This window comes from Dermacentor silvarum, chromosome 2, assembly GCF_013339745.2.
Source record: "Dermacentor silvarum isolate Dsil-2018 chromosome 2, BIME_Dsil_1.4, whole genome shotgun sequence".
Classification (NCBI taxonomy): domain Eukaryota; kingdom Metazoa; phylum Arthropoda; class Arachnida; order Ixodida; family Ixodidae; genus Dermacentor; species Dermacentor silvarum.
In genome coordinates this window covers 164,105,640-164,119,032 of record NC_051155.1, presented here as the reverse complement: position 1 = coordinate 164,119,032, position 13,393 = coordinate 164,105,640, and the positions used below count along the sequence as shown (strand labels likewise).

At 49.5% G+C, this 13,393-nt stretch overlaps 1 protein-coding gene across 1 annotated transcript in view; it reads left to right on the top strand.

Moving 5' to 3' along the window:
- Positions 1-13,393, top strand: part of LOC119442026 (integrin beta pat-3-like) — a 52,870-nt gene that overhangs the window by 16,617 nt on the left and 22,860 nt on the right. Inside the window, exon 3 of the mRNA XM_049661814.1 lies at positions 13,152-13,259. Coding sequence (XP_049517771.1) covers positions 13,152-13,259 — 108 coding nt within the window. The remainder of the gene's footprint in view (positions 1-13,151; positions 13,260-13,393) is intronic.

The window sequence follows — 13,393 nt, the reverse complement described above, 5'->3', positions numbered from 1 at the left end:
TTGCAGTTTCATGGTACAAAAGCAAATTGTGCTTGGCTCCTAGGGTTCGTAGGGCGTTGGGTAAGGACTCGTTAAATATTTGCAATGCAAGTTTCACGTTTTGTCTTTCAATGCTTGATGGACAGAGGACCTTTCTAGACAAACTATACCCATATCTCAGCAGCTATTCGCACTCCAAACTGTATAGATCCGCGATTGTTTGGAAAGAAGCAGAGCACATGTGTTGTCCTTGCGGTTCTTCGTGGGACACTCGGGGAAGTAGAAACAGTGCTTGTCGTTTTTTATTTTTTTATTGAGGCAGTTGTTTCGGACGCACTTTAGTAAGTGCACATGATCGATGACAAGGAACAGCGGCCTTGACTGTTCGGACGGATGAGGGAAGACAATCTGGTTGCTAGGAGGCAACACAAACTGAGACAACACAAACACAAATTGCTTTCCGGTTCACTGAATTGTTGTCACTCACGACAGCAATAACTCTATAACCAATATTCTCAAGGCCACAAATAATGTCTCTCACAAGATTATGGAGAAACTCCGCATCAGCTCTGTGCAAAGGAACAATGTGCGCCACTCCCTTAAACTGGCACGTGAGGCTTTGTACCATAAAGACAACTGCAGTGTTGGCGGCTTCGTTAGAATTATGTGCCACACCCGTGATGCTTCCACCTTTATAGTCGAAATATGGCTTGGTATGGATCTCATCTATCATTAGACTCACGAAGCGTTGGTGGTGGTCAAGATTCGTAATTCTCCTTAATTCTCCTGAGGGTTCATTCCAAAGGATGAGCAAATGGATCGCACCGTTGTCGGGTGGGGTAGGGTGATGTTGCCGTAGCTGCGATTATATCTGTAATCTGTATGCATGTGGCGATATAGTAAAGAGAATCCAGGAAAGTATCATGAATTTCGCGGACTACCGCCTGGGCTCCCTTTTTGCAGTCAAAAGTTTAAGCTGCTCTAGTAGGAGCTGTACAACACGGGCTGCGTTTTCTTCCTGCAGGAGACCGCTCTTCAAGAAGAAACCGAATACTGTCGTAAACATCCATTTGTGTGCCCTCCGTGTTTGAAAGCAAGTCCGCGTCCAATTTTTCGATACTTTCAAGGAGCTCTGGCCCGGAACTTCTCTTTTGCTCTCCGCAACAGCTGGAACGAGAATACATGCTGCCAGTCTTGTCACAGACGTCTTTAAAATGTTTTCAGTGACACTCATGTCGTCTTTCACGACTACAGAGTATTTAATAAACGGTGCTCAGTCTTTAACTATGTTGGCCATGATGAGGCTTCGGTTACCTTTAAACAAACCTTTGCTTGCTATTATGTGGTCATACAATTCATCGGTACTGGATGTCTTGTCTGCCTCCTCTTCGCGGCGGTACGTGGCCGCAGAATCTTCGAGTGCACGTTGTAAAGCAGCTGATTCAAGACGCAGTCGCTTTGACTTCGAGCTTTCTCTTGCGCTTTGTTTGGTTGACAGCTTGTTCGGGCACTCCGGAAACTTCGATGGTACTGCATTTGCGCGAAGCCTGATGTGGGTTAACGGTGCAGTAATTGTGCGCCCTGTAGCGTCGTCCACGTACGATGCGTAGCTACGGACGATGTCACTGTCTGTGTGAAGTGAAATTCGCAGACCTAAAAGAGAGGGACAGCCAGTTTAAGTAAAGCATCCACTTGCGAAACAGCAGCTTACATTTTTAGTAAAGCTCTTCCTCAAGACACTTCTGCAGTACATCTGGAGAGATTCTCATTATTCCTATAAACCTCGAAGATAAATTACGACAGATTGAAACTTACCCTGGTGTGCTTCGTAACGACGAGGAAGGAAAGAGTGAAGAAGGAAAGGCAGGGAGGTTAACCAGTTCAGCACAACCGGTTTGCTACCCTACACATGGGAGCGGGATGAGGGGGAATGAAAGATGGGGAGGAGAGAGAGAGAGAGCACACAGCACAGCACACACATCGTCAGTCACAGTCCGTAACTCTTGCGTGGTACGTGACATCACTGTCACAACCGCTTGTCCAAGCCCGTTTCTTTTAAAAACCTAAGTAACCCCTTCGTCGCCTTCAGCTGCGATGTATTCTGTCGACGACATGTGAGAATCACTTCAACTGACATTGGTCTGTTGTCAAGGTGCGCTAGAACGGACGCCAGGGACTGTCTCTGAACATTATATTCAGGACTCGCAAAGACAGGCATTGCAAAGAGCGTTGCCGGCCATTCCAATAAGAAATGAAGAAGATTTAGTGAATGCCACCCCTAGCCATAAGCGATAAAGCACAGTGGCCTCTCTTCGGCGGACGACGAGATTTTCTCTTGGGATATGTCTGGTCCATTTCCTGCGGAGATCCTCGTCTTCAGGAAACCTGAAAACATGAACCTTCGATCCCGCCGCATAATTGCCCCGGCACTTCGGCACACAGCACTTGTACGGCACACGGCAAAAGCCTGTCGAGTCGGAAGCACATATGCGCGCAAACACACCACGCACACAGGAGGCACCCAAGAATGAAGAACGTGCTTTTGCACTTGCAGCACAGCCTCACGCAAACGAGCCCGAAGACCATGCAGCACAAGCAACCTCAAAAATACGTCTGAACTTGCCTGCGCAACGGCCACGCTGCAACGCTAGCAGAGCGTTCCTGCGCGCACCGGGCACGTACTGCGCAAGACGGACGCGCGCTTTCTTGCACGAACGCTGCTGGCGCACCCACGGTTCGAACCTCGCCGCCGCCGCTCACGGTGGCCTACTCCACGTGACGTACGGATGACGTCACTGTGGAGCACTCGGGCCTTATCTTGTTTAGGTGGTGTTGCCTTGATATGGGACGTTAAGGAGAGGGAAAGAGAGAGCCGACGCGCAGAGCTGCTGCTGACGCCGTCCGCGTTTCCCCGCGTTCGCCCCGAACGCGCGGCGTCCGTGACTACAGCAGGCGCCTCTGGCGGCGGCTCGGCGGGCTTCGACCAGCCACGCCCCGACAAGTGTGGATGCGCAGCTTAGCCGTGGCGTCACCGGGGAGATAAAGCTCGGAGCCGCCGCTCCAGACACCCGAAGAAGAAGCCGCTCATTTTGCAGCGCGTCGCGCGGCCAAGTGAGAATCTGCGCGTCGCCGGCGAGCCGATTCGGAATACCGTGCCTAGCAGCACTTAGCATTTCCTAGCAAAACTTAACCAAGCCTATAGTAAAACCTGGAAGAAGCTAGGTCGATCACCAGCTCCGCTGTTTACTCCAGCCTTGTACCACTAGTGCAAGCTGCCCACATTTTTGTAATGTTAATTTCGAAACTTTCCCTGTTGCATCGTTGCATTTCTGTCAAGTAACTTATTTCCGTGTAATATTGACATTCGTGTAAATGTTCGTCATTAACGTCCTGTTGGTATCATCAATGTGATTGTCGTTTGAGAGGTACTTCATTTGCTGGCACTCTCAGTGGTAGACGGTTAGATTGAGGTTGATGGTTGCAGGATCCTGGCTAAAGCAATCAGCTGTTCGTTCCGAGTTGACTTGCCGTTTCCTCTTGCCACAACATTCTAGAGAGTTTCACCATTTAGACCCATGATAGTGAATGGCAGCTAGCACCATCCTTTGAGTGATGCTCTTATGGGCTGCCCTTTAGTGACGCTTCACGGTGATTCTGGTTTGAGAATTTCATAACCGGCGCTCACGGCGTCTACTCGAGTGCTTCGCCGGAAGAAATACCGAGGAGCGCTGTAGAAGTGCAGTTTTTCCTTTAGCCGAAGGGCGGCGCTATTAATCTTGAGGCCAATCCATACAGAGGTCAACGAGCACGAAGTAAGATTGATCGATGTCTCGTTCTTTAAGAATATATAGATAAAAGGCTAATGAATCTGGCGGAGGAGAATAGTATAAGAGACGGTTGGAATATTGGTGGCGCAGATACAGCGAACATAAAGATAGATGTTAGCGCAACAAATTCATATTAGGTGAGCTGGTTTGCTAACACGGAGTGAGTCTTATGGCCCATATAAGCGCCGAAGAAAGACACACACACACACACACACACACACACACACACACACACACACACACACACACACACACACACACACACACACACACACACACACACACACACACACACACACACACACACACACACACACACACACACACACACACACACACACACACACACGCACGCACGCACCACGCACACACGCACACACGCACACCGCACGCACACACGCACGCACGCACGCAGTGGCAGTGTGTTCCTGTATATCCCGGCCGCGGCGGCCGCATTTCGATGGAGGCGAAATGCAAAAACGCCCGTGTGCTTGCGTTGTAGCGCACGTTAAAGAACCCCTGGTGGTCAAAATTAATCCGGAGCCCTCCACTACGGCGTGCTTCATAATCAGAACTGGTTTTGGCACGTAAAACCCCATAAAGAAGTATGTGCTGGAGTACTACTACTCGGTGTGTATGGTATGGCGTCGACGAACGCGTTTGAGTCGAGGGCCGCTTATGAATACCGGTGGCAGAGAGGCAAAGCGGGAACCATATATGGAACGATCGTGCTGCCAATACGCCCGAATCACGTTCTGTCCACGTGGTAGCTGATTGAAGGCATTTCGCTTGCACGATAACTACGTGGTTATCGCGTGGCGCGCGAAGTGGCTGCGTCGCATGTCGAATTTGCGAACGCTTTATCAAAATATTCTAACGTCGCACCGTGCTCGCTAGAATTAGGGATCCACAGGGGGCACGCGAGCCACTTTCTGCAACTGGAATATCGCCACATATGCTTCTACATGTGTGTTGATTAGGATTCTGACGGAAACCGATTTGAACCTTCTGCGACCTCACCCGTGCTATACAAGAGCGCGGGAAAATGGGAAGCGAACATATCCCATCTTATCTTCTCTGGTTGTCGTTTTTCGTTGTTGAAACATATTTACTGACAGGATAATCAGGCGCCCCCTCTCGATTATTTTCATCAGAGGTTGAAGGGAAGACATTTGCTTGCAGAAGTAGTTTAGTGTAGCAGTTAGGCCATATCTGTGAGCTAAAGAGTCAGTAAGGGCGAAGCGGCAGCGTTCTTTCGCTAAACGTTGAATTGCGAAAATACTTGGCTCGCCCTTGGCGAGCAGACAACGGATATACGGTATATATAACGTACACCGCGTATCAGATATACGGTTCGCCGAAGGATCGCTCGACAAGTAGGATATTTGGAAGACCGTCACGGGCGCACAGCTTCCGAGTGCGCGCGGACAGCGCGAAACAAAAACGCGGAACCTGTCCTCGTGAAATCCCGCTAGTGCAATTCAGGGTGAAGCCGTATACAGAATTAAGCTCTCGCGAGAGCCCGTTAGCGTTTCTTCACCAAGCGCACTGAACCGGAACGCGAAAGAAGAAATATGTATACACGGATCCGGAGCGGTGTCTGTTGCCGGGGTTGGTGAAACTGTGGGTTTGGGATGGGAGAGAGGCATGCAGTAAGAGGGGTTTAGCTTGCCTCCCGCACGACGCTATAGCTTGTTTTGTCTGCGGTTCCTGTGGCGCGCATTCGCAGAGGCTTCGTCGATGGTGTTTGGAGAGAGTCCAGTGCGACCACGTGAGGGGGGGGGGGGGGGGGGAGTTTATGCCACCCGAGATAAGCGAAGTGGCCTTTGGAATCGACCGTGGGACGCGAGCTCGCGTGCAACGTATATAGTGGCTCAAAACGTGCCCGCTCCGCGTCACGCCGCGGTGCCGAACTGACAAGCGTACCGCGAGGCCCCGAACCCGACACCGCTTTCGCTCGCGCTCGATCAGGTTGCGGCCCCTTGCGGGTGCATTGCAGACAGAGCGGTGCCGGCGCCGGAACATGCGTCGGATTTAGCGGAGAGTGCGGTAGTATTAAACTCGGATCTAGTAAAGGCTTTTGTATAGTGTGAAGGAATTGCACCGGTTATACAGTGAAGCAAGACAGCGGTACACTCTTAGATCGATAGGAGTAGGCCCTTTCTACCGTACCCTTTCCCTGCAATGGACCTAAAATAGGCTGCTGTTACGGCTGCTGCTGTTGATGATGATGATGATCATGAGGCTGTAGTGAGGCGTTCGCAAAGTTGTTTCGGGCAGTGGCAAATCAGACCCCTATAATGAGACTTCCAAAGGGCGTGGAGTGACTCCCTTTTACAGGAATTGGTCTAGGCAGGTGGGCGGAGCTTGGCGGAGTAGGAACAGGCGAGGCTTTTTCGATCGACGAGCACGGTTTTACGGATAGCTTAAACAGCTTCGCTGTTAAAAAACAAAGGAGATATTGCAATGACTAGACTACTGTGCGAGCGAGCGAGCGGTCAGACTAACTGAGAAGGTGTGTTTCTTTCTTTTTTTTTTTTTTCTTATGTTTCCTTTTTTTTTGACGATGTTTCTACAGTGATGGTGCGGTAGCTGTTTCACATCCCGGGCTGGGCGGGTTTGTATTAGCGCAGTGGGAGACGGCCGAGGGAGCAGTTCGATCGCGACTGGATCTTGTTGTGTAAAAGTGCACGTGCATACAGGATCCCTATATAGCCTTGTATAAACTTGTGGGCATTGAGTGCCCCCGTTAGGACGCGTAGCTGTGTGTATATGTTGCAACACGTGCAGATGTATACAGGTCACTGGATAGACGGAAATTCGACACGCAGTTCTGAATTGGAAGGGACCTAGTGATTTATAGTTAGCGTGTATCTGTCGATTGGTCTCCGCGTCGACTGTTCCCTAACGCGTTCATAGGTCGTATGGTAATCGTTTGGCCAAGTCATTTTGTGGCGTTTTCTTGAACGAGCTGTGCCTCAAATGAGAGTTACGGGGCGACTGGTTGCTCATACATATACTCGAGTGTTTTGGTAGCTGTTCCTGTTTGGTTTCGGCCACTGTGTAAGATATATACTATCCGTATGGGCACGCGCGATACGGGGCGTGCGGGAAACCAAATCGGGGCGTCTTAAGGTTTGTATACCCTTTGTTCAGCAGCGGCCGGCAGTTATACTTCGGCCACGGTGTAATGTATATATACGTACACCATGGTCTCGGCGCACGTTTATTCTTGATGTGTGGATGCCGAAAACACTGGCGCAACGTTTGCAAGTTCGCGCCGTATTGCGTGTGCGCGCGTTCTCGAATGGTGACGTTGCAGCTTTTTTCTTTCACAAGAGTACACCTGGCATCCTCAGCGATAGCGGGCGTCTTCAGCGGTCTTTAGTCTCAACGAGGACTCCATTGATTATTGAGCTGCATACATGGAATTGAGCGCGGACCGCTTGGGAGCGAAATAGCAATTCTTACCGCCTCCTGCTCGACTATATGGGACATTAGGGAGCTTTAGTGATGCTTCGTCTCTCTTATAAGAGCTCCCTGTAAGTAGCCTTCGCCTTGGCACTCGTCTTGTGATCTCGCCAATCGATGTCACGTGCGGTGGTGCTGCTTGAGCTACAACCAATGATGAAGCGCGCAATTATTTATTCATTTATTTTTTTTTCAAAATAACCCTAAAGGCCCTCCAGAAGAGGGTATTACATAAGGGGGGGGGGGGGGGGGGGGGGGACAGACGAACACTTTATGACAGAAACGCAGCAAAAGTGACAAAATATGCAGACACGAATTCGTGTAGTAAAATGAAAGTTCGGATAAAACTAAAGTAGCACAAAATTAGAAGAGAGAGAGAGAGAAATAGAAGAGAGGAAAGGCAGGGAGGTTAACCAGACGTACGTCCGGTTTGCTACCCTGCACTGGGGGAAGGGGGTATAATGATGAAAAGAGGGAGAAAGGAAATAGAGAGCACAGTTCCGCGCACATTTGAAACTTCGCACGAAGTCTACAGACGGTCGCCAAGACCTGTCGACTTGAGGTCGTGCAACAATGCTTTCGTGGCTTTCTGTGCCATCGACGCATACGGCCATGGTCCAAGGATCTTCATTTCCGAAAATGGTCGAGAGTCAAGCTGGTTCAGTGCTGTCCGGTGAGCTTCACACTCGACGTCGAACTGGGGACAGACAAAATTAGAAGACATTTGAACAATTGATACACCTAGAATTCCGAAAAAATAAAAGGCACAAAAAAAGAAAACAACTGAAAAAGAATATCGGATGGATAGCGAAGGTAACAAAAAAAAAAAAAACATGAAATACGAAAAGTACAGTTTTACATTGCACAAACACGTCACATTCGGATATACGTACGCAGCTTTTGTTGAAATTTATCGGGATGAACTTCAGTAGCAATGTCTGATGGTAGGTTATTCCAGTCAAGTATGGTTCTGGGTATAATTGATTGCGCGTAAAGAGCTGAGTGACACATTGGGCGTTTGACTTTGAAAGGGTGATCTCGGCGAGGAAAAATTACGGAGGTTGATTGAAAGAAGTCATCATGTAAATGCTCGGGATGATAAAGTTTATGAAAGAGGGACAGCCGCGCGTGTTTCCGTCGTAATGATAGGGGATCTAGTTCGGCACGATTTTTTAAAGATGTAACACTAGAGTACGGGGAATAGTCTGAAAAAATAAAACGAGCAGCACGGCTTTGCAAGGATTCAAGGTTACGTACGATGTAGTCCTGGTTCGGATCCCAGATGGCACATTCATATTCAATTTTAGGTATGATTAAAATGGTGTACACGAGTTTCTTTAGGTGTGAAGGCGCTTGCTTTAGTCTGTGTTTGATTAAACCAAAAGTGCGGTTAGCAGATGCAAGAGTAATGTTGATGTGATGATGCCATGTCAGATCCGATTAAAAATTGACTCCTAGATATTCATACGTTGTAGTAAACTCAACAGTATTATTATCAAGGGAGTATGACGTTGGAATGCGAGACGAGGAGCGTGAAAGTGACATGCACTTAGTTTTAGTATAATTTAGGGTCATTTGCCAGTCAGAACAACATGTATTCAATGCATCTGGGTCTGATTGCAGTACTTCATGGTCAGTGTCAGTAGTAATTTCACGGTAAATAACGCAGCCATCGGCGAACAATCTTACCCGGGACGTCATGCAGTTAGGCAAATCATTAATATAGACTAGAAAAGGCAAAGGGCCGAGCACGCTCCCTTGTGGAACGCCGGAAGTAACAGGAATAGAGGAGGAGTTGTAGTTATTAATACTTGTGAATGGAGTTCGATATAACAAGAAATCTTTTATCCATGCAATGACGTCTGCGTGAATGTTAAGATATTTTAGCTTCAGTAGTAGCCTGTGGTGAGGAACGCGGTCAAAAGCTTTCGAAAAATCTAAGAAGACGCCGTCAATTATAGGTTTCCAGCATCAATCCATGAAAGCAAATCATTAGTAAATCCGGCTAGTTGCCCATCGCATAAATATCCCTTGCGGAAGCCGTGCTGATATTTGAAGATTATGTTACGTTCCTCTAGGTATGTTATGATTTGCGAATGTATGGCACGCTCTAGTAGTTTGCAGATGGTACTGGTTAACGAAATGGGCCGGTAGTTAAGTGGTGATGAGCGGTCGCCTGATTTAAAAATTGCTATGACCTTGGCTGTCTTGCAATCGTGAGGAATTTGGCGCGATGACAAAGTTCGCAAAAAGAAGAGCGCACAAGATTCCCGAGATGCTTTGTGATGTACTTTTGAGTAACTTGTTGAAACCGACGTGATCAATTGCAGATGACACCTTACGATTATTAAGTAATGATATGATACCGAAACCGAAAGCGAAATTACGAAAGCGAAGTTTCGTGAATGCACTCCCATGGAACATAAAGGCTTTCTACTAAAATTATCTGAGAGACATCTGGCATTGGGATCGTTCAGATATATAGCATGATAATATTGGGTAGTATATATATATATATGTATATATATATATATGGATTTGTTTAATCCTCGTAAATTTGTACGCGGCAAACTTATTCATTTAGCTTAATTGGCCTTTATCGGCTTAACTTTCCAAGCAGTCATATTTTTTTTTCTTTCGCTCGGGACACTGTTTCAGCAATAAACGTTTCTTTCTCTCTCTCTCAACGCACGAATGCGATATGACGTTGCGCGCACCCGTATAACCATTGCGAGTCGTGTCGTTTATAACGCAGGGTTTTGATGAAAATTATCACTAGCTAAGTCGCAAGGTCGTTTGAGAAAACAGACGGCCGAAATTTAGGCAAACCACGTACTATATCCACCATTCCCGCCGAGCTTGCCGCGAACTTACCTCGACACTATAGCGCCACATTCTTCCTCTGGTAATTTTTGTGTGGGAAAATCTGTGCCCTGCACGCGTACGTGGCCTCAGAGATGTGCAGCACGCTAAAGGGACAGCGCGCGTGTAACCGGATCTCGGAGCTATATGTATATAGTCATGCCCTGCAGCGCAAGGAGCTAAGCACGGGCCATCGAGCAGCGAACGCTCAGCAGGGGGGTTTCGATCGAGCCCCGCAATCACTCGTGTAGACACCCGGACGGCAAGTCAAAAGGAAGCCGTTGGCGCAGTCCAGAGAAGTTTGATAGGGCTTGTCCGCACAAACAACGACGCGCAAGTTTCTCTCCAGGCGAAGGTGTACTAGTATAACGGCTGAATCGAAAGGAGCTCGCAGGTGGCGTGTTCCGGCTGTCCGCGACGACCGGCCCCCCTGTAGCGATGAAAAAGGACACCGCGCACACGCGGTAACCGGTATCACGCTGGGCAAGGGCTGCGGACCGCGGGCTGCTCGTGGATTTCCTTACCCCCTCAGCTGAAATGAGCGCCGTGTTTTCCGGTCTACAGGCCGCTTCGGGCACCCTGGAACGAATTTCTGCTGAAAAGTACCTTTTCTTCTCATTTCCTGAATTAAAAGAAAAACGTTCTCTGTCTTGTTCTGCCACATCGGGCAGCGAACGGACGGCTTCGATGTGATGATTAGACGGCCGTTAAAAAATGTCACAGTTTCGCCCTAAGGGCGAAGCAATGAATGCGATAGCAACACAGCAATGTCATACGAAGTAAGGTGAGCGGCTTTGGTAGCAACAACACGCAGAACTGTTGTCGACACCATCGGCGTTTTGCCCGCGTTAGCTCAAAATGCGTGCGGCGTTGGTGACTGTTGCCGGAGCCTCTGATATAAATAGGCACTTGGTGCCGCAGCTAAACGTCGCCTCCCTTCCCTCCCCCTCCCCCACGGCCTCTCGCGCGTCTGAAGAAGGCGCGTTTGCTCTACATATATGGTGATTGTAAAGGAGAAAAGAGACGCCTACTTCAGCAGGACTTAAGCGAGCACGGCGCAGAACGCGCGTTTGTTCTCCGCCGTGCGTTCACTCGACCGTGAAAGACGCGCCCCTCGCGCCCTTTCACTCGCACATACAGCGTTCGGCGCGCGGCGACGATTTCATCTCCAAATGACGTCATACGGAACCTCACGGCGACGGCGACGGCGACGCCGACGCCGACGGCAGAAATCTGCTTTTGAGTGTCCATATAATTGCTATCGCAATAAAAAGGTCATATTTTTTAACGTGATAGCGTTAAAGGCACCGTGTCGCAGAAAATCCAGCGTCGGTCTCGGCGTCCGCGGCCAAGAAAATCATCCCGAACCACCCCGACCACGTAGGCCCTCCGCGTGGCGCAAAGACGCTGGTGAACCAATCGAATTTCGCAAAGTAAAATGCGTCAGAAAGATCGTAAGGTACAACGTAACCACAACCTACGGACGTGATAGCGTCGGATTGTCATTTGGATATACGAGAAAACATAATTCTCTTACGGCGGAAACTCAAACACCGGTTTCCAGCATTTCTACCACGCATACAGCGGCGCGCCGAGCTTTGCTCCTTGCAAAAATACCATCCAGATGGCGCTCGCCTCCTCGGCAGCGCTGCTTTGAGGCGAAGGTGGAGAAAAAAGAAACCTTCAGTTGGTGGGAAGCTTGACAAGCAGCCAGGGATCTTTGAATGCTATCGCGTTCCACTCTTAAAGGCGAAGCTTAAGCGTCCTCATTTTATTGCGATAGCAATTATATGGACACTTAAAAGCAGATTTCTGCCGTCGGCGTCGCCGTCGTCGTCGTCGTCGCCGTGAGGTTCCGTATGACGTCAATGGAGATGAAATCGCGCGCCGAACGCTGTATGTGCGAGTTAAAGGGCGCGAGGGGCGCGCGCTTTCACGGGGAGTGAACGCACGGCGGAGAACAAATGAGCGTTCTGCGCCGTTCTCGCTTAAGGGCTGCAGAAGTAGGCGTCTCTTTCCTCCTTTACAATCACCATATATATGTAGAGCAAACGCGCCTTCTTCCGACGCGCGAGAGGCCGTGGGGGAGGGGGGGGAGGGAGCGCGGGGGGGGGGGGCGCACTTCTACTCTGCCAAAAACCGCGCTCGTCGTTCGCTCGCTCGCACCGTCTCTTATCTCCACACGGCTCTGACCTTTATGCGCCGTGCATTGGCCGCTCAGTTTCCGTTGAAGCGATAGACCGCACGTACCTTCGCCCGCTGCGCGGCGTATGCGCTCGCTGCCAGCGTTTTGACAGTCGTTGGCTGCAATCATTCAGTGTGATCTATTCATGTTTGTTTGTGCGCGCTCACACCACGCTTGTTCATTCAGTTAGTAATAGTCGGGCCACATTTTCCAACGCACGCTACACATGCAATGCTGCCCAGATCGGCAGTGCAGCACTACAGGTGTGTCCCTTCGCACGCGCTGCCCACGGTAAGCGCTTCTCATCAACACCACCGTTTCACACGCGCCTTCTCGTGGTCATCGAGTCTCTCTTCATGTCGGTCTACTTACGCCGCAGTACACCTGCTTACTTAATCAGCTCATGTTTACTACAATTCATATTGCTACCAAGGCCGCTCACCTTACTTCGTATGACATTGCTGTGTTGCTATCGCATTCATTGCTTCGCCCTTAGGGCGAAACTGTGACATTTTTTTTAATTTATAAAGGGTTCGAATGCTCTGCAAACCGCAACAAGCGACCTCAGTATTTCACAGGCGTGCTGGTAAAATTAATAAGACGAAATCTCACAATCAAACGCCACTATATATATAGCCACATTGGTCGAGGCGTCCTCTTTAGCGCGAAGGCTGACCTGCTGGCGTCCAGTGCACCCACGCACACACATACACACAAGTGCAGACACGTAAATATATACATATAAACACATATACACAAGCACACACGTGCGCGCGTATACACACGCAGTGTGTCACTCGATGAGGGTGCTGTTTCCCTCTGTGCAGAACTTCCCACGAGGTGTGGCCCGTTGCAACCCGGCCTCGGTGCTTCGGGACAGCGGTTGCAGCCAGGACGCCATCGAGGACCCGCAGAGTCGCATCGAGGAAATCAGGGTGCGTATATTGCACCCGTTGGGTCACTCAATTCCTTGGCTGTGCTTGTTGCTTAACGTGTCTCAATCGGTACTTGCGGGAAAAAATAACCGTATGCGGCGAAGGATGTCAACCCCCCCCTCCCCCCCTCCCCC